Here is a 22,541-nt window from a genome sequence, read left to right as displayed (position 1 = left end):
GATACTCTGATGCTTTGTTATAACTGGGTGCAAAGAAGCACACTGGGGTCAGAGGATTACATAGGATGCTTGCTCTGGGATCATGGGGTGCACTGGAGTCACAAGATTGTCTGATTTTATGGGGTCACAGGGTGCACAGAAGCACAGGGCCCTCTGGGGTTACAGGATGATGTATGGTGCTCTGGGGTCATGGAATGCACAGGAATGCACCAGAGTCACTTGATGACATAGGATGCTGAGAGGTCATGAGGTGCTCAGGAGCACACCGGGGTCACAGGATGATGTATGGCACTCTGGGGTCATGGAATGCACAGGAATCACAAGATTCTCTGATTCTCTGGGGTCACAGGGTGTACAGGAGAACAGGGTCTCCTGGGGTCACAGGGTGATGTATGGTGCTCTGGGGTCATGGAATGCACAGGGGTCACTTGAAGACATTGGATGCTCAGAGGTCATGGGGTGCTCAGCAGCACACTGGGGTCACAGGATGACATTGGATGCTCAGGGGTCATGGAAAACACAGGAACACGCTAGTGTCATAAGATGACATAGGATGCCCAGGGGTCATGGGAAACACAGGAACACAATGGGATCACAGGATGACATATGATGCTTTGGGGCCATGGAACACACAAGAACACAGTGAGGTTGTAGGATGACATTGAATTCTCGGGGTTCATGGGGCACACAGGAATACACCGGGGTCACAGGATGCTCAATGGTCACAGGATACTCTGATGATCTGGGATCACGGGCCACATAGAAGCACATTGAGGTCACATGATGACATATGATGCTCTGTGGTCAAAGGGCGCACAGGAGCACTCTAGGCTTACATGGGGGGGGGGGGCATAGGGTCACTGGAAGACACAGAATGCTCTGCACTAAAGTCACGGTTGCACAATTAAAACCCAAAAGTGCCAGCAGAGGAGAGACCCAGCATTGGATCCCAGAGGAAATAAGTATGACACCTGTGACAACTAGAGGTGTATTTCCCCTCAATTTGAAGAGGCTTCCTTTTGCTTCTTGTTGTTTCTAAGGGACAGAAAATGAAAGGAAATCTCCCCAATGGGACATAAACCCCTAAAGGGCAGGTAAACCCTTCCAAACTTGGCTGAGGATTCAGGCTGCCACCCAGGAGGAAGCTGTTACTTAGACAACATTGCTGAACTGTATCACCAACTGGTATTCACCATGGATGAAAATTCATTCCAATGTGACTACAAAGACCTCTTCTGTCATGCTCAGCTCTATATAGCCTGAGCAGTCAATGAAAAATGAAGGGGAGATAAAGGGGTGCAAAAATAAATTAATTACTTAATAATCTGCCTTATTTAGATGCCATCCCCAAGAGACCATAACTTGGAATGTGCCGATCTCTCAATTCCCAGTGCTTGCAAACAGAATTCTCCCGACTCGGGTTTCCAAGATTTTATTGAGGCTGGATGTTTGTTTCTGAATTATTCCTTGTCAAATAGTTATACACACTGTCAAAATGAAATCATTTCAAGCTGTGTTTTTATTTTATATACTATTTTTATAGACAATATCTGCCTATATTATTACTTTTGCTGACAGATGACAAATTTACCTCCCCCCCCCATCCCATTCCCTTTTTCTCACTGGAAATATAATCCTTATGAATATTTTATCGTCTTCCCTATATCTCTCCATAAGTTTAATTTGAATGCTTTTCTTAAATTCATTTAGTTAGTCCAGAGAGCAGCTGTCATGAACAGGTGTGACCAGAACCGTGTGATCTGCGACAGAGGACACCCAAACGTATATAAGTGAAAATATAATAATTTATTAAAGAAAGTGAGTAATATAATACAACCAACTCCAATATGATACAGTGCAATAACCAACCACAGACAGAGACCCACAAATAACAGACAGATAAGTGCAATAAATGGGAAATACCAGGTTCATAAACAATAGCCAGGCCAGGGTCATACACAGCAGATCAGCAGATGGACAGGGGATGTTCCAGAGACATAAACGTAAGCCAGGCCAAGGTCATACACAGGGAGGTCAGCAGATGGGGTATGGAACACAGGACAGGGAGAGGATGGATGGGTCAGACTGCAGGCAGGGATGCAAGGTAACAGGTGGGACAGGATAGGGTCCGAGACAGGGAGATAGGATCAGGATCAGGTTCAGGTTCAGGTTCAGGTTCAGGTCACAGGATCAGGTTCAGGTCACAGGATCAGATCGCTAGCCGGTCAGGAGGCAATGAAGAAATCAAGGCAAACATGTGAATGTTTGCCGGGTATTTATAGGCCTGTGATTGGCCTCAAGTGACACCTGATTGTAGGAGGTACTGTCTGCTCCACACTGCCAGGATCCATCCGCTGGTGGACGCCAGTACTGCGGCCCAAAGATGATATACTATTAACAGGGAAAAGCTCTCCTGACAGTTCCAAACTGCCAGGAGACACCTGCTGGTGGACCTCAGTACTGCATGCCAAATAACAGGTCTTACCAGCGGATGGAACATTTCCTGACAGTACCCCCCCACAAAGGAGCGGCCTCCGGACGCTCCAGTTGGTTGTAATTGTCCATAGTCTATGGCATTAAGCAGAACAACAGATGGTGGCACAACAGGCAGAACAGGTGGTGGTACAACAGGCAGAACAACAGGTGGTGGCACAACAGGCATGGGCACTTCAAGCTGGGCAAAAGGCATGGGCACTTCAAGCTGGGCAGCGGGCTCATCAAGCTGGGCAGCAGGCTCATCAGGCTGGAGGGCAGACACCGGGACATCAGGCTGGAGGGCAGACACCGGGACATCAGGCTGGAGGGCAGACACCGGGACATCAGGCTGGAGGGCAGACACCGGGACATCAGGCTGGAGGGCAGACACCGGGACATCAGGCTGGAGGGCAGACACCGGGACATCAGGCTGGAGGGCAGACACCGGGACATCAGGCTGGAGGGCTGGCACCGGGACATCAGGCTGGAGGGCTGGCACCGGGACATCAGGCTGGAGGGCTGGCACCGGGACATCAGGCTGGAGGGCTGGCACCGGGACATCAGGCTGGAGGGCTGGCACCGGGACATCAGGCTGGACAACAGGTACTAGAACTTCAGACTGGGCAGTAGGCACATCAGGCAGAACAGCAGGTGCTGGCACAACAAGCTGAACAGCAGGCACATCGGACTGGATAGCAGGTACTGGAACTTCAAACCGGGCAGCTGGTACTGGAACTTCAGACTGGGCAGTAGGCACTGGCACATCAGGCAAAACAGTAGGTGCATCGGACTGGATAGCAGGTACTGGAACTACAAACCAGGCAGCTGGTACTGGAACTTCAGACTGGACGGTGGGCACAGGTGCTGGCACATTAGGCAGAACAGCAGGTGCAGTGGACTGAATAGCAGGTACTGGAACTTCAAACCGGGCAGCTGGTACTGGAACTTCAGACTGGGCAGCAGGCACTGGCACATCAGGCAAAACAGCAGGTGCTGGCACAACAGGCTGAACAGCAGGTGCATCGGACTGGATAGCAGGTACTGGAACTTCAAACCGGGCAGCTGGTACTGGAACTTCAGACTGGACGGTGGGCACAGGTGCTGGCACATTAGGCAGAACAGCAGGTGCAGTGGACTGAATAGCAGGTACTGGAACCTCAAACCGGGCAGCCGGTACTGGAACTTCAGACTGGACAGTGGGCACAGGTGCTGGCACATCAGGCAGAACAGCAGGTATTGGCACAACAGGTTGAACAGCAGGTACATCGGAATGGATAGCAGGTACTGGAACTCCAAACCGGGCAGCTGGTACTGGAACTTCAGACTGGACAGTGGGCACAGGTGCTGGCATATTAGGCAGAACAGCAGGTGCAGTGGACTGAATAGCAGGTACTGGAACTTCAGACTGGGCAGCTGGTACTGGAACTTCAGACTGGGCAGCTGGTACTGGAACTTCAGACTGGGCAGCTGGTACTGGAACTTCAGACCGGGCAGCTGGTACTGGAACTTCAGACCGGGCAGCTGGTACTGGAACTTCAGACCGGGCAGCTGGTACTGGAACTTCAAACTGGGCAGCAGGCACAGACACTGGCACATCAGGCAGAACAGCAGGTACTGGCACAACAGCAGGCCTCGGAACATCAGGCTGGGCGGCACACAGGAACACATCAGGCTGGAACAGATCAGCTGGCGGGGAGGCAGGATTGGACACTGGCGTGATGGTATGGGTTGGATTAGCTGGTGCGGAGGCAGGTTGGGTTACTGGCAGGATCGTCTTGGTTGGAAAAAACTTTCGTTTTTTCTTAGGCTTAGCCACTGAAGCTCTGTAGGTGAGGGGTGCAGCAGACTGGAAAGGAGGATTGGGATATGGCAGAGAAGAGGTAACAGTAGCTGGAGGAAGTTCCTGTGGGTTTGTGGACAGCTGAGAAGAGGCAGGTGGGTTGAATGCAGGATAGGTGCAGCGGGTAGGGACAGGGTATTGATATTTCGTGGGAAGCAGGGTATATTGGGCCGAAACAGAGGTTGCCATGGGTGAAGGGAAAAAAGACTCCTGGGCAGGCAGGTGTCTAATAGCAGGTCTGGGTTGTGCAGAGCTGACCAAAGCTGGAGATAATAAGTCTGACCATGCCTGTAGTACAGGTTGAACAAACGTGGGTTCACATACTGCCTGTCTAACCAGGGACTGCACCGAATCTATACAATCCACTAGCACCTGTTTAGGACAAGCTGAATAATGCTCCAGAAAGTATACAGCATCATCCTCCAACAGCCATACCAGAGACTCCACCTGATCACTACTGAAGGGGGGAGAAAAATCATCACTTCCTTTAGGACTGCCAGACAAGGCTAGCTCAGCACACACCTGTATCAGGGGCTGAACGTTTTCAAACACTAATCTACCCTGATCAACCAGAGAATGGGCCAGACGGATACACTCCAGGAGCTGATCCCTGGCCCACTCTTTCAATACCAGACGGCAGTAATTGTTATCCTCCAACACCAGTGAGGCAAGGAGAACAACTGTTTCTGATTGCATTTTAATAGCACTACAATGGTTCCTCTGCGCAGTCACTTCTGGTCAGAGATGGCCTTGATTTACTGTCATGAACAGGTGTGACCAGAACCGTGTGATCTGCGACAGAGGACACCCAAACGTATATAAGTGAAAATATAATAATTTATTAAAGAAAGTGAGTAATATAATACAACCAACTCCAATATGATACAGTGCAATAACCAACCACAGACAGAGACCCACAAATAACAACAGACAGATAAGTGCAATAAATGGGAAATACCAGGTTCATAAACAATAGCCAGGCCAGGGTCATACACAGCAGATTAGCAGATGGACAGGGGATGTTCCAGAGACATAAACGTAAGCCAGGCCAAGGTCATACACAGGGAGGTCAGCAGATGGGGTATGGAACACAGGACAGGGAGAGGATGGATGGGTCAGACTGCAGGCAGGGATGCAAGGTAACAGGTGGGACAGGATAGGGTCCGAGACAGGGAGATAGGATCAGGATCAGGTTCAGGTTCAGGTTCAGGTCACAGGATCAGGATCAGGATCAGGATCAGGTTCAGGTTCAGGTTCAGGTTCAGGTTCAGGTTCAGGTTCAGGTCACAGGATCAGATCGCTAGCCGGTCAGGAGGCAATGAAGAAATCAAGGCAAACATGTGAATGTTTGCCGGGCATTTATAGGCCTGTGATTGGCCTCAGGTGACACCTGATTGTAGGAGGTACTGTCTGCTCCACACTGCCAGGATCCATCCGCTGGTGGACGCCAGTACTGCGGCCCAAAGATGATATACTATTAACAGGGAAAAGCTCTCCTGACAGTTCCAAACTGCCAGGAGACACCTGCTGGTGGACCTCAGTACTGCATGCCAAATAACAGGTCTTACCAGCGGATGGAACATTTCCTGACAGTAAATCAAAGGAAGGGAATAATTATTGCGCTACCCTAAAAAATGAGGATGGACAGTGAGTGAGTAAGCTGCTACAAACCATGTGACAAGAATGAATACCATATATTAAATAAATGTAGCGCTAAATCAACTTGTATAAGTAATAAATGTGCACGTGCATATAATGTCCCAAATAATGCCGTGTGGCTGTCAACACAAAAGTCCACAATCAGGGTAAATGAACCATGGGGCAATACATGCAACTTCTCAACGATGTACTCAGAAGTCTTCAAGGTAAGTAGAAGGATGGAATACGCTTACCAGCTGTGTTGGATTCTATTGCCATAAGCAAAGAATCAGTAAGACTTTGTGCCACCAAGGGCAGAAACATGAGGTGATGGAGGCAAGGGTAGAGCCTCTATGGTGGAGGCAATGGTAGAGCCTCTCTCGGCTATGGATGTCCCTTCTGGTCCACTAGAACTGGGTCAAAGATGATTTCCACAGATCAATAGTTCTGATCACTAACTGCAAAGAAGTTCCTTAAGGAATGCTTATGGCAATAGAATCCAACACAGCTGGTAAGCGTATTCCATCCTTCTACTTACCTTGAAGACTTCTGAGTACATCGTTGAGAAGTTGCATGTATTGCCCCATGGTTCATTTACCCTGATTGTGGACTTTTGTGTTGACAGCCACACGGCATTATTTGGGACATTATATGCACGTGCACATTTATTACTTACCAGCGGATGGAACATTTCCTGACAGCAGCAAAAAAAGAGCGCAACTTCAAGTTAATATACACGTATACACGTGATGGGAGCGGAGAATGTTTTAGTGCTGTACTAGATACACAGAGCGAACTTGGGTATTAGAGTCAATAGTAAAGGTTTTTAATATATAATATATACAATATATATCAGTGCAGATGTGAATGGTAGCCAATCAACTTCTAACTTCAGCTTGTTCATTTAAGTTTTGACAAAAAACCTGGAAGCTGATTGGTTTCTATACAAAGCTGCACCAGATTTTGCACCCTCCATTTTTAGTAAATTAACCCCAGTATAAACTGTATATACATACTTATGCCGCGTACAAACGGGCGGACTTTTCGACCGGACTGGTCCAACGGACTTTCGACGGACTTTTGAACGAACGGACTTGCCTACACACGATCACACCAAAGTCCGATGGATTTGTATGTGATGACGTATAACCGGACTAAAATAAGGAAGTTGATAGCCAGTAGCCAATAGCTGCCCTAGTCCGTCGGACTAGCATACAGACGAGCGGATTTTTCGACCGGACTCGAGTCCATTGGAAAGATTTGAAACATGTTCCAAATCTAAAGTTCGTCAGATTTTCGACTGGAAATGTCCGCTGAAGGTCCGATGAAGCCCACACACGATTGGATTGTCCGCTGGACTCGGTCAGTCGGATCAGTCCGGTCGAAAAGTCAGCTCGCGTGTACACGGCATGAGAGTAAGAGTGAGGAAAGGCTAAAAACTCAGCATTTGTTGTCATTACTAAATGCAAAATTACTTGAAAACCCCAAACAATATATTTTTTCTGAAAGCAGAGGCCCTGGAGAATAAAATGGTGGCTGTTGCAATTTTTATGTCACACAATATTTGTAAAGCTATTTATCAAACACAAATTTTCAGGAAGAAAATGAGCAAAGCCCCCTTGTGATAGCTTTGGGTAGGAAACGGGTACTCTTTATGGAGACATCATGGGTCTCCCCTGCCCTCCAAAGCAACTTACCTAACATAGTTCATGCTTGATTAGCTGCTTCCCTGGCTGTAACAGCAAGGGTATAACAGCTCTGAACCAGGAAGTTTCAAAATCATCATCGCTTCCGGGTTCATTTGTCACAGAGGAGATGAAGGAATGGATGTTCCTCCATCTCCTCAGTGTGAAGCTGTCTTGACCAATTACTGTGCTCCTGGGCTCCCCTGAAGAATGGGTGGGTCCAGAAACCAGAACTAATGTACAGTTTTATTGGATGCATGGATTTGCTGGTTATTCCTTTAATTCTGGTTTTCATTGCTGTCTGTTACCTATTTGGGTTGATTTCCCCTACTTCTTGTCCCAGTGACAGTTGTTAAATGTCTGACGTCTCTTCACTTTTATGAAATTTCCAGTTGCATTCTGAGGCAGGAAGTAAAGCAAAATCTCCCAAAAGTCAGACACAGACTTCATGCTTTTGTAAATGTATGATGAAATAAGGCTATAGAAGTGAAATAATACCTCATTCACCTCCCAGCACCACGTAGATGGCTCTTGAGACGCTAATCTGTCTGAAAAAAACATTAGCGCGTCTGCAACGCATAACAAATGCCTTTGATATGGATAGCCCAAGATGTCTTCCTGGGAGCCGAATGGATCAGATAAGCGAGAACTCTGAGGGTTGTTCATGGCATTTCAATGTCTTCTTATCGCACAGAAGTCAGACCATCGCTTTGCTATTAATGTTTCGGGCCCCCATAGGACCAAATTGAACTCACACCTAAGAGGCGATTAATTTCGCTAAACAGGAAAGCATCAGATAAGAAAGTCTTCTATAAAAAGAGATCTCCTCTGTGCATTGGGAGTCGTACACCACTCACAGTGTCAACTTCAGACACAAAGACTTTGTTAACTCCTTATTGTGCTGTCCTTATATGAACCGCAGGAAAGACAAGGAATTTTGATTTACCAAAGGAGTGGAGCATATTGACTTTGTAATAGAATCTTTACTTTGCTTAGTAAATAAGGGGAAGCGATGCTGACTTCTATCAACCAGTCTTGTTTATTATCCTTTTCCCTCTTCTCTCATCCCCTCTATTCTCCTCTCCTCTCATCCCCTCTATTCTCCTCTCCTCTTCTCTCCATTTCCTTTTCCTTTCCCTTTCTCTTTCACCCTCTCCTCTCCTTTCCTTTCCCTTTCCACTTCTTCCTTTCGTTTTCCTTTCCCTGCCTTGTCTTGCCTTTTCCATTGATTTTGTATTTGTTTGATTTGCCAAAGCAATCCATTTAAAATAAACTATATTAGATTGAGTCTGATATTTAAATTGTTTTAAACTCATGTTTCAGATTAAAAAAAAAACATATACTGTATCAAAATGGTCTTTCTGTAAACAAACATTTATTACAGCTGCACGCATAACACAGAGCAATATGGGATTTCTAAAGAGAGAAGCCAGCGATGTTTGCTTTCAGAGTGCATCTCTCTAATTGACAATCTGTAGAGAACTATACAGAACAAAAAGTGAGAGGAAGAGGAGGGAACTCGAGTGATTCACTCCTTGGATTATTTTTTTCTCAACAAGCGTTTCTCAACCGTTTTTTGAGTCACAGCACCCTTTAAAATTTGCATAATCTTGAGCCACCCCAGTCTAAAGTGGGGTCAGATCAGAGTCCTTGATTTATTAGAAGTCCCCCCTTTCATGTCAGAGTCATCTCTTCACAATAGAGTACTCAGCCCCCCCCCTCCCCTTCATAATAAGCTGCATTCATACCTGAGCGTTTTTAACTCATAAAACGCTCATCTCAAAAGTTCCAAAACGCCCAACAAGCAAAATCCCATTCATTTAAATAGCCCCTGTTTACATCTGAGCGTTCTGTCACCTGAAGCTCAAAAAAGTACACAAGCTTATTTTTAGGCAGATTACAGGCGTTTTATATTGGTGACCTATGGACCTCAAAACGCCTGTACAAAAACACTGCAGAAACTCTGCAAAAATGCCAGAAAAAAACGCCAGAAAAACGCCTTAAAAACACCATAAAAAACGCCTAAAAACGATACACTCAGGTGTGAATACAGCCTTATGCCGCGTACACATGATCGACATTCCGACAACAAAATCCTGGATTTATTTCCGACGGATGTTGGCTCAAACTTGTCTTGCATACACATGGTCACACAAATGTTGTCGGAAATTCCGAATGTCAAGAACGCGGTGACGTACAACATGTACGACAAGCCAAGAAAAATGAAGTTCAATAGCCAGTGCGGCTCTTCTGCTTGATTCTGAGCATGCGTGGATATTTGTGCGTCGGAATTGTGTACACACGATCAGAATTTCCAACAACGGATTTTGTTGTTGGAAAATTTGAGATCCAGCTCTCAAATTTTTGTTGTCGGAAATTCAGACAGAAAATGTCTGATGGAGCATACACACGGTCGGAATTTCCGACAACAAGCTCACATTGAACATTTGTTGTCAGAAATTCCGACCGTGTGTACAGGGCATTAGAGTCTCTAAGTTGTTATTCTGTGCTCATTTCATATCAGATTCTTCAGCCCCCTTTTCACATCAGAGTCCTTAGTCCCTTCTTTCACATCAGAGTTTTCACCCACCCCTTCACCGCATCAGATTCCTCAGCCCCTCTCCCCTTCCTTTCACATCAGAGTCCTCAACCCCTTCCTTCTCATTAGGGTACTGCCTTGTGGTCTTCACAACAGTATGGCTGTGGCAGCATGCCAGTGGGTGGGAGGTGGAGCAAATGTACAAGTAGGCAAACTTCGGTCCCCTTATGATTGATGCCCTTGATTAGTTTTGTTCACTTCTATACTGATGGTGGCTGGCCCCCCATGCCATGGAAACACATGCCACTGCACAAAAATATGGTACACAGGACAGCACCCCTGACATACCCAGATGGCATCAAAGGGTGCCACAGCACCTAAGTTGAGAAGTGCTGTTATCAGCAATAAATTATTCATCAAAGAAGTGAGGGTTAGCCTGGTAATCCCATGAGAAATAGTTTAGTGTTCCACTTGCTGGTTGGAAACCATAACTATGAAATTAAATACATATGCAATGGTGTTGCATTGACACAATACTAAGCATGCTGCACTCATCATGAAATATATCTGATAATAGGACCACTTTAAGAAGAAGGAGTCTTTATTGAATGATACCGAAGGGTTGTCAAAATTGTGCTGTTGATGTTAAGAGATATCATATTAAAGTTTTATTATTTGATTTTGGTTAGATTTTTTTAAATATAAAAGGCACCAAAAGAAATGTGTTTTTCGTTTTTCCAGGTCAACAGATTATGGGACAACCTATGAAAAGTTCAATGAGAAGGTGGGGCTGAAGACTGTTCTCAGCTATCTATATGTGAGCCCCACCAACAAGAGAAAGGTGAGTGAGCATATCTATATTTTAACATTTGTTTGCCATATTCCTACCCATTGGTGTTGAAGCATGCATAGACTGACCATTGTGCTATGCTTCTCCTTGAAAGTTGGAAATTCAACAATGCTTCAGAAGGTAACCAGGTTGTCACCCCATATTGTAAATGCAGATTTCAGATGATCAATATTTCAGGTTTGTTGACGCTGTTAGGACTTTAACTGCATTCTTTAAAATTTTCCTTGCAAAAGACTAGGTATTCTTTGCAATAGGAAAGTGAACAGCCTATTTTCCTTTAGTAAATTAACCCCACTGTATCTATGGAGTGACAGCATTATCACCTTAGGTTACTGGATCTCTTGCTGATGGCTGATCGAGATGACTGGTAGCAAAACTCGCAAGGTGAACAGGCAGCAGCCCACCCAATACCCAGATGGGTATCTCGATCCCTTAAAAGCGTGAGTCGTCTCTGCTAAGCTGAGTGGTGCTGGGCTGCTAAATAGGGTCCCTGGACTAAATAGTAGTGGACCATGTGGCTGTCTCTGCTCCTGGCTGTCTCTGCTCCTGGCTCCCCTCAGGCGTCCTCACTCCTCCGTCTCCAGGCAACACTCTCCTGGCAGTCTCTGGAAAAGCTTGGCTTTCTCCCCCTCTGATGCTGCCAGAGTCTCTCTCTCTCAGTCTCAGTGGTTTTCCTCACACTTGTCACCTCTTTCTCTCTCCCTCTCTCTCTCTCCTCAGACCGCTCTCCTTATTCTCCTCACAGACTCTTTTTTTCTGTACTTCAGGATATCCCTCTTCCTCTGTTGGGGCACACAGTCTCTGGTGTCAGCGTGTGTCTCTCTCCTCACTCTGGCACCTCAGTTCCTTCCCCTCACATACTCCTCCTCTCCTCACTGTTAAGTGTCACAGTGTCCCAGCAAAGGACTTTGCTTAGCCTCTCCCTCTCGTTTAAGCAATCTCCTCTCCTCTGTCTCCTATCAGCACTCTCCCTCTCTCTTTTACCTTAGTACTCCCCTCCCTTCTGTTCCCTCAGCACTTCCTGAAACTCCCCTTTTTCCCAGTGTTCTCTCTCTCTCTCAATTTTCTGGAGGGACCAGTCAGCATCTCTCTGTTTCCATCTTGTGGCCAAAAGGAGAAACTGCATTACAACATGCCTACTACACTCAGATAAGGGTCTGGTATTGATTTTGTGGGGGACCCCACCCCAAAAAAAATAAATAATTGGGGTGGGGTCCCCTCTGAATCAATACTAGATCTGAAGGGCCTGGTATTAACCTGGGGGGCGACCCCACGCCATTTTTCTTGCAATTTTTTTTTTTTTGCCAGCAATTTTTTTTTATTTTTACATGACAGCTGATGACTCATCAGTAGTTAAGGATGTGGCGGCCGGTTTCCCGGCCCCCTCCTTAGCAGCCAGCTATAAACTGTGTGTTTAATGAGGAAAAAAAAGGGTATAAAAATTAATGTCAGTGGGTCGGATGTAAGTGGATTGTCCGCTAACATCCGTTTTTCGTCCGTTCCATTTTTTTACTGATAAAAAACTAGGGTTTTCTTCCGTCATAAAAAATGGAGCTTAGCGGTGACGGATGTCAGCGGATGATCATCCGCTAACTTCCACTGTCCCATAGAGATACATCTATGTCCATTTTTCACCCGTGTGAAAGAGGCCTTAATGAAGCTCGGCAAATGCCCTGTATGTGTGTGTTGCTTTTCTATTTGTTTTAAAGGGGCCCAGTAGAACCCCAGCTCAGCAAGTCCCTATCTTATTAGTGCCCTCATTCAGCAGATCCCCTGCTCAGTAGTTCCCCCGCTGCTCTGCTGAGGCCCCGCTCAGTAGTACCCCCAGCTCTGCTGTTTCTTTGGTTTACTGATCCTCCCCTCTCTCCAGTCCCCATTCACCTCCTGCTATATTGCTCCCACCCTGCTCACCACGTGTAACATCTACTAGTTTCTTCTGCTCTGGTCCCACAGCTCTGCTGATCTTCTGCCGCTCAGTCCTCCTTCTCTGGTCCCCACTCACCTTCTGCTATAGTGTTCCCATGTTGCACACCATGTGTGCCGTCTGCTAATTGCTCTGCTCCAGTCTGGACCCCGCTCACCGTCCTGCTGCTCCACGCTGCTTACCAGATGTGACGTCTGCACCAGACACTTCCAGAATATATACACATGAACTGGAAGTGACTGCTGATGATGTCTTTCTCGTAAGTTTGTTGGTTTCCCAGTGCATCCTGGGATATCTCATACCTGCAATAGCTCCAAAACAAAGCAAAGCCAATGCCACATTTTAAAGCAAGTATAAACAAACCCTAATAGACCAAAAAAGGAGAAAATACGAGAAGGTAATTGCTAGGGTTTTACAATGAGCCCTCGGAAGTAGGTATAGCTTTAGAAAATGGACGTCCTAATTATTCTCAATCCACAGCTAAAGAACTAGTTTAGAGTGAAGTTCTCCTTTAAGACTTTGTGGCCGCCACAAATCTACTTCCTTCCCCTTGACAGGGAAAATATTAGTCTTTCTACCACCCTAGGTTCTGGAGTAACGAGCCCATGGGTTATAAAGCACATTTTTTCCCTGAAAAGAGAAAATATATTTCAGTCATAAATGCAGGTGTAGGAGTTGAGGCATTAATTCTGAAAATTATTTGAACACTAGAAGGAAGTCGGGAAATTAGATGTGCTGCTTTCCCTCAGGGCAGATATTTATACCTAATTAGAAAAACAAGTTCCTGGATGTTATTCAACTCAGGAAATGTCTAACATAAAGAATGAAAAGTCAAGGATAAAAAAATGAAAAAAATGAAAAATTCATGTCATGTTCTGCTTCTTGCAACGCTCGATTAGCATTTAAATGTATACATCGCTAACAAATGTGCAGGTACGTTCTGGTTAATAAAACTGTGGAGGAGAAATATGAGCAATGTGCTGGTTACCTTGTGGAGGTATTAGGAACCAGGCCACATCCTGTGTGGTACTGAGGCCCTTTAGGCCTCAAATTCTGCACAGACTGTTGTGAGGCAGATGACAAGACCTGATGTTGATCGAGAAGCCCAAGACACGTCCAGCCAGTTAGATTAAAATTACTCTCTCATTTATCGTTAAAAAGACACCCATAAATTATTTACTTGGGCAGAAAATCAATTAGTTTTCCCATCGATTCACTCATTCTTATTGGATTAAAGCATTGGCGTAAATAAAATATGCTTAGGCGAGGATGATGAAATGTTCTGCTGGTGGATGAGGTGGGTGGTTTTGGAAGAAGATTTATTGATGTCCCTTAACTGTTTGCCACAAGCGTAAGGTGTGTTATGCTGCATAATGTGCTTCAGAGTGATCTTATCACAGCCGCTAAGCCGCATTAAAGGGTCAATTCACCCCCAAAAAATAATATTTTTGTTTTTTGGTTGATGTTGGAGAGTTAACCCACAACCCACAAGTTCCCTACAGGATATGTCTCAGCAACAGAGATCTCTGAGGTTGAGTTGCTGGATCCAAACATCAATTTTGGCTGTTAGAAAGTTCTCCAGTGAGAGAAAAATGGGAACCTAATCAAAAGGCTTATAATTAAAGGCTAAGGCCAGCCATACACGGTTCGAATCTCGGCCAGTTCCTGCTGAACTGTTAATGGGCAGGCTGCTGGATTCTCTTCCGATTATTGGTAGCGGCCCTAGCGATAATCACTGTCTTCCCCCAGGAGGGACGGCTTCCCCCACCTGCCCTCGCCCCCCCGCCAGGATAAGACCCGGCAGGAGGGATTCCCGCATCAACACCGTTTGGGGGAAGCAGGCAAAATTCTTTCCTGCAACCCGTGGTTGCAAGAAATAAATTTGCTCCGTTTATGGCTGGCCTAAGTTCACCTTTTACATCAACTGGCCTGTGCAGATAAGCGATATACCAGTGTCTATTGGGACACTTGATAATGTAAATGTTTGGTGTAACTTCTTTTCTTATTATTAAATTGGCAGTTTTACACCATTAAGGCTTTTTCCTTTTTTCCTTCACTGTAATCATGATGTGAGCTGGTTTTATGGGAAGCTAATTAATGCTAGGAGTGCAACATGAGTACAAGTGAGAGAATTTTCTGAATTAATGCGCTTTTTGCTATTTTTAACAGATACCGGCAAATTTGTCTGGTGAGTTTTTGGAGTATTTGGTGGTGGTGATAACTTGCTTGTGGTGGATTGAAGCAAGAGGTTTTGCATGGGACTTTTCTTCTGCTCCTTCTTTGCACATTTTGGTGGCTTACCTATTGTTCTGGTTATTTTATCAATAGTTATTTTTACACGGGACCCTTAGGATTTAGGAGAATAGAAGAAGAATATACATACATTTTTTGCACAGTTTCAGAAGGATTTAATGATGAACTGGAAAATCACATGTCCTTTGTTTAATATATCTTGTTACTTTATTTGATTGCACTTTATTTGGCTATGTATTGGTATGTTTTAATTTATTTGTTACATTGTACACATTATTGCATAATATGTGTAGTTTACACAGTATTGTATATTCCTTAAAGTGTTCCTAAATCCACATCATATTAAACGATCAATAAATGGTGTATTACATGCTGTTCAAGCTCACTCAGTCACTATGAGATTCATTTTCTGTATTCTGCAAAAAAAAAAAAATGGTTGATCCTGCTGCTCTCTATCTTCACCTTATGATCATATGCCCATTTTGGCTAGGGATTTTGCAGCCATGGTGGCAACTCTGCACATGCTCAGTTTTCAGTGAGTTTCTATGCTGAGCATTTCCTCCCTATCACATCTGAGCAGCCCATGTGACTCGAGAGTCGGACATGTGGGTGTATAAACAGTGGTAAATGACAGCCCACTCCCTTCTCCTCCATGCCCACTAACCAGCTAAAGACAATGGGGGTGGGATGTTTCATGTAGATTGATGGAGGCTTCATCTCCCTCTTATTCTAAGACACAGGGTAGAAGGGCGTGACAAAGCCTGTGACTGGCAGGAATCCACCCACACCATTTTATTATTTATTGCCACAAAATAATAAAGACTTTCTTTCAAATATATATTTTTATGACAATTTAAAACAGTTTAATGATATTTATTATTTATTTTTACGCTGTATTCCAAAGGCTGTTTTTTTTTTTTTTTTTTTTTTTTAACATGTGACCAGCAGCCGAGGACGAGAAGCTCCTCCTGCTTATGCTTCCCTACAGTAAGTCTGGGAAAGAGCTGGGTCATGTGACAGCTGTATATCAATCAGGAAAAAGGTACTTAGATGTTTTTTTAATTAAAATAATTACAGTGCCATCATCCACATACAGAAGTAGAAGAGACAAAAATTAAATTACACAGTGTGTGTTTAGTATCACTTTAAGGTTGTAGCTAGCACTGTCTACATTTTTTGGTTTATATCCAGGTCATGGGCTACAGCAAAATGGCTGCTGAGCCTTCTTTGAGGACAACTAAAGTGATAATCTGGACATTTTGTTGTAACTCAGAGTATGGGATAGAAAAGGGCTACAGCAGTGTGAGAACCCTGATGCAGATATGTGACTGAAGAGCTTTTTCTGTGATGGTAGAAAGCGTATCAGAAAGCCCCTATGATTTTGGGGATGAACACCCAAACAACTGCCATGTCCTAGAAATAAGCCAACATGTCCGAAAATAAACATTGAATGCATTTTTGCCAGGCTTCATAGGTGACAGAAAAGGCCTACAGGTATTGCATTTGTATCAAATAATATATTTACAAATGGTTACTACTGCTGCTCCTTGTCTGCAAGGACAAGTTTATGTAAAAGGTGCATCAATTGATGTGAAATGCATCACTGGGTGCTTAACCACTTAAGGACCAGCCGCCACAGTTATACTGCAGCATGTTGGCTCCCCTGGGCAAATTGCCGTAACTGTACGTCGGCCGCTTTAAGAGCTGTAGTGGCGCGTGTGCTGCTGAAGCCGATGCGCCTGGCCGGCGGGCGTGATCTCTGTTCTGTCAGGGGAGGAAAGACAGATGTTCCTACAACGATCGGCCTCCTCCCCCAGGCAGTCATCCCCCCACAGCTAGAAACACTCCCTAGGTAATACACTTAACCTCTTGATCGCCCCCTAGTGTTTAACCCCTTCCCTGCCAGTGACATTTATACAGTAATCAGTGGCTATTTATAGCTCTGATCGCTGTATAAATGTCAATGGTCCCAAAAAAGTGTCAAAAGTGTCCGATCTGTCCGCCGGAATGTTGCAGTCCCGCTAAAAATCGCAGATCACCGCCATTACTAGTAAAAAAATAATAATAATAATTAAAAATGCCAGAAATCTATTCCCTATTTTGTAGACGCTATAACTTTTGCGCAAACCAAACAATATATGCTTATTGTGATTTTTTTTTATATGTAGAATATATATCGGCTTAAACTGAGGAAGAAACTAGTTTTTTATATTTTTGGGGGGGATATTTATTATTGCAAAAAGTAAATATTGCTTTTTTTTCAAAATTGTCGCTTTTTTTTTTGTTTATAGCGCAAAAAATAAAAACCGCAGAGGTGATCAAATACCACCAAAAGAAAACTCTATTTGTGGGAAAAAAGGACATAAATTTTGTTTGGGTACAGCGCCGCACCACTACGCAATTGTCAATAAAAGCGATGCAGTGCCATATCATAAAAAATGGCCTGGTCATTAAGGGGGCAAATCCTTCCGGTCCTTAATTGGTTGATTGACTTTTCTTATTGGACTTTGTCAGCAGTCTAGGCAAGGCTGGGGTTTTCAAACAGAGGCTGCATGTGGTTGGAGCTCCTTGTGAGTCATTGGATATGTGTGGACATTGTCAGGATGAGGTTCTCCTAATGTCCACGGTGTTTATTTTTTTAAACTACTGGCTCTTGGTTAACTGGTACCTTTGGTAATGAAGAAGCATGTGACTCACTCCCCCTCCTCCAATTTGGCAGTGCTGGTTCTAAGTGACTGGCCACGGGGGCATCTATCATTGTCCGCATAGTGATGGTAAGAAAGTCCTTAGCCCTAGAGAAGTTTCTAGCAGTTCTTTAAAGATTGCACATGTAGCACCCTCCAAAATAGGTTGCTTGGTTAGGTAAGTTTAGTTCTTTTTTTTTTCTCTTTGCTCTTCTGTAATCAGTGGAGAAATGTATGATTGCTGTGGTCTGCTCTGGGTTTTACTGGTTGTAGGTTTGACTGCTTCTCCCTGCCTTCTGGATAGTAGTGGGCAGGATGAAGCAAATCAGCAGCTGAAGATTTATGAAGTCTACTTTTGTGGTCTCAGCCAATCCCTGCTGGAGGTTGCCCAGATGGTGCCTGGAAATGAGCATAAATAGACTGAAGCCTGGAGCTGCCTTGTTCTTGCCCAGGAGGAGAAGTTCCCAGCCTGAAGGGCTGCTGCCCTCCCTGGTAGCCCAGCTGACACTTGCCAATAAGCTCAATGAGGTCCCAGCTACGCTAGAGCTGTGGGGCCTGCCTTCTTAAAATCTCAAAAGCTAAAAGAAGGGGGAGTTCACCTAGGATCCCATCTGAAGAGTCCACTATGGAACTTCCTGACACAAGATGGAGACATCCAAGTATCCAGGGACTTGTGAGCACATATCTGAGTGCAGGATCTGGGTGACTGTTGCTTTTAACTCTCTAGTGCACTATACTAAGGGTTGCCTGACCTGGAACATTGCTTATGGTGTTCCAGTGCTGTCCATTTCATGAGCTATTATTGAGGGGACTGTTCTAAGAAGTAGCTGCAGAGAAAAGAGTGTCCTAGCATTACTGTTCAATGCTCTGGAGTACCCCACAGCTCCCCAAGCCTTATTCAAATTACTTGGCAATAAATACAGAAAAAGGCAACCCCTGTACTTTTCTTTGAGCCAGAGGATTGAATTCTGCTGTGTGCCTGGTTACTTTTGCACATATGTGGGATTGAGCACTACACACGCAGTCCACCCTAGGTATCAGCCACATGTGTTGCTTAGCCATCATGAATAAAATAACTAAAATCCAAAGACAAGGACAGTCAGGCTGGGCAGGAAAGGCCTAGATGATGACCTATTGAAGCTTCCAATGCACAATGTGAGATGCTCACAGTGTGCAATACAATCAGAGTAAGTAATTTTAGAATAGGAGAGGAACCTGTAAAATTGTGCAAGACTGAAGGGAAGGCTGGCGTTCAGGTTTAACTATTAAAGACAAGATGGGTGATGGGTTAGAGCAGTAGTCATCAACCCTGTCCTCAGGGCCCACTAACAGGCCAGGTTTTCTGTATTACCTTGGGGAGATGCAGACTAGAATACTGCAATCACTGAGCAGCAAATTATATCATCTGTGATGTATTTCAGTTATCTTGCAAACCTGGCCTGTTGGTGGGCCCTGAGGACAGGGTTGATGACCACTGGGTTAGAGAACACTTTTTAATGTATGAGATGCTTTACAGGAGAATGAAAGCCAGCTGAGCTGCAGGACTTGTACCCATCAGAACCAAGACAAAAGTACCAAGAAAAGGGCTCTGCGAACAAATCCAGTACTCGATTCTTGTTTGTCTGGAAACAGTTACTTGTAGGCATACAGTGGATTTAAAAATTCTACACACCCCTATTAAAATGTCAGGTTTCTGTGATATAAAAAAATGAGACAAAGATAAATAATTTCAGATTTTTTTCCACCTTTAATGTCGCCTATAAACTGTACAACTCAATTGAAAAACAAACTGAAATCTTGTAGGAAGGGGAAGTAAAAATAAAAAATAAAATAAAGTGGTTGCATAAAGGTGCACACACTCTTATAACTGGGGTTGTAGCTATGTCAAAGCGAGTGGTACATGTGACAACAATCTCCTGTATTGTTCATATGTCTGGGCTATGAGGTAAAGTGGCAAGACGGAAGCCTTTCCTAGCCTGGCTAAATTTTGCAAAAACTGAAGTCTCCCAAAAGCATGTGGGAAAATGTGTTATGGTCTGATGAAACCCAGGTTGAACTTTTTTGGCTATAATTCCAAAAGATATGTTTGGCACAAAAAACAACACTGCACATCACAAAAAGAACACCGTATCCACAATGAAGCATTTTGGTGGCAGCATCATGCTTTGGGGCTGTTTTTCTTCAGCTGGAACAGGGGCCTTAGTCAAGGTAGAGGGAATTATGACCAGTTCCAAATACCAGTCAATATTTGCAAAAAACCTTCAGGCTTCTGCTAGAAAGCTGAACATGAAGAGGAACTTCACCTTTCAGCATTAAAATGACCCAAAACATACATCCAAATCAACAAAGGAATGGCTTCACCAGAAGAAGATTAAAGTTTTGGAATGGCCCAGCCAGAGCCCACACCTGGATCCGATTAAAAATCTGTGGGGTGATCTGAAGAGGGCTGTGCACAGGAGATGCCCTCGCAATCTTACAGATTTGGAGTGATTTCGCAAAGAAGAGTGGGCAAATATTGCCAAGTCCAGATGTGCCATGCTGATAGACTCATACCCAAAAAGACTGAGTGCTGTAATAAAATCAAAAGGTGCTTCAACAAAGTATTAGTGTAAGGGTGTGCACACTTATGCAACCATATTATTTTAGTTTATGTGGAAATACAGGGCAATTTAGGTAACAGCGTTTCAGTATAAATCACACAAATAGGAAACCTAAAGGGAATACAAAGACACTGAATTTCAAAAGAGCCAACTTCCCTAAACTACAAACCTTGCTAAAAGGCATAGATTAGGATAAAATATTAGGAACGAAGAATACGGAGGAGAGATGGGTTTGCTTTAAGAGTATATTAAATAAGGGCATTAGCCAATGTATCCCATTGGGTAATAAATTTAAAAGAGCGAACAAAAGTCCTGGATGGCTTAACTCCAATGTAAAAATGCATATAAAAGCAAAGGAGAAGGCCTTCAAAAAATACAAGGTTGAGGGATCATCCTCAGCATTCAGACTTTATAAAGAATGCAACAATAAATGTAAAGGTGCAATTCGGGCGGCTAAGATAGAACATGAAAGACACATAGCGGAGGAGAGCAAAAAAAATTCCCAAGAAATTCTTTAAGTATGTAAACAGTAAAAAAGGGAGGACAGACCATATTGGCCCCATAAAGAATGAGGAAGGACATCTGGTTACAAAGGATGGTATTGAATGTATTCTTCTCCTCAGTCTTCACGAGTGAATCGGGGGGCTTCAGTAACCAAAACTGCAGTGTTTATCCTCATCACACAACACAGGAAGCACCTCCATGGTTAACAGAGGACAGAATTAAAATTAGACTTGAGAAACTTAACATTAATAAATCACCGGGACCAGATGGCTTGCATCCGAGGGTACTTAGGGAACTCAGTCAGGTGATTGCCAGACCGTTGTTCCTAATTTTTACAGACAGTCTACTGACTGGAATGGTACCAGCTGATTGGAAAAAAGCCAATGTAGCACCAATATTTAAAAAGGGCCCAAAATACATCCCTGGGAATTACAGACCAGTTAGCTTAACATCAATAGTATGTAAACTCTTGGAGGGGATGATAAGGGACTATATACAAGATTTTAGTAATGAGAACGGTATCATTAGCAGTAATCAGCATGGATTCATGAAGAATCGTTCTTGCCAAATCAATCTATTAACCTTCTATGAGGAGGTGAGTTGCCATCTAGATAAAGGAAGGTCCGTAGACGTGGTGTATCTGGATTTTGCAAAAGCATTTGACACAGTTAAACGTTTACTGTACAAAATAAGGTCCGTTGGCATGGACCATAGGGTGAGTACATGGATTGAAAACTGGCTACAAGGGCGAGTTCAGAGGGTGGTGATAAATGGGGAGTACTCAGAATGGTCAGGGGTGGGTAGTGGGGTTCCCCAGGGTTCTGTGCTGGGACCAATCCTATTTAATTTATTCATAAACGACCTGGAGGATGGGATAAACAGTTCAATCTCTGTATTTGCAGATGACACTAAGCTAAGCAGGGCAATAACTTCTCCGCAGGATGTGGAAACCTTGCAAAAAGATCTGAACAAATTAATGGGGTGGGCAACTACATGGCAGATGAGGTTCAATGTAGAAAAATGTAAAATAATGCATTTGAGTGGCAAAAATATGAATGCAATCTATACACTGGGGGGAGAACCTCTGGGGGAATCTAGGATGGAAAAGGACCCAGGGGTCCTAGTAGATGATAGGCTCAGCAATGGCATGCAATGCCAAGCTGCTGTTAACAAAGCAAACAGAATATTGGCATGCATTAAAAAGGGGATCAACTCCAGAGATAAAACGATAATTCTCCCACTCTACAAGACTCTGGTCCGGCCGCACCTAGAGTATGCTGTCCAGTTCTGGGCACCAGTCCTCAGGAAGGATGTACTGGAAATGGAGTGAGTACAAAGAAGGGCAACAAAGCTAATAAAGGGTCTGGAGGATCTTAGTTATGAGGAAAGGTTGCGAGCACTGAACTTATTCTCTCTGGAGAAGAGACGCTTGAGAGGGGATATGATTTCAATATACAAATACCCTACTGGTGACCCTACAATAGAAATAAAACTTTTTAACAAGACTCGTGGCCACACATTAAAATTAGAAGAAAAGAGGTTTAACCTT

At 44.2% G+C, this 22,541-nt stretch overlaps 1 protein-coding gene across 1 annotated transcript in view; it reads left to right on the top strand.

Annotated features, from left to right (window-relative positions):
- SORCS3 (sortilin related VPS10 domain containing receptor 3) overlaps nt 1-22,541 on the top strand; it is a 988,335-nt gene that overhangs the window by 294,504 nt on the left and 671,290 nt on the right. Inside the window, exon 3 of the mRNA XM_073595927.1 lies at nt 10,919-11,018. Coding sequence (XP_073452028.1) covers nt 10,919-11,018 — 100 coding nt within the window. The remainder of the gene's footprint in view (nt 1-10,918; nt 11,019-22,541) is intronic.

The sequence above is a fragment of the Aquarana catesbeiana genome, linkage group LG08 (genome assembly GCF_042186555.1).
Source record: "Aquarana catesbeiana isolate 2022-GZ linkage group LG08, ASM4218655v1, whole genome shotgun sequence".
NCBI lineage: Eukaryota > Metazoa > Chordata > Amphibia > Anura > Ranidae > Aquarana > Aquarana catesbeiana.
The sequence above is the reverse complement of the archived record's forward strand: the minus strand, read 5'-3'. Positions and strand labels throughout refer to the sequence as shown.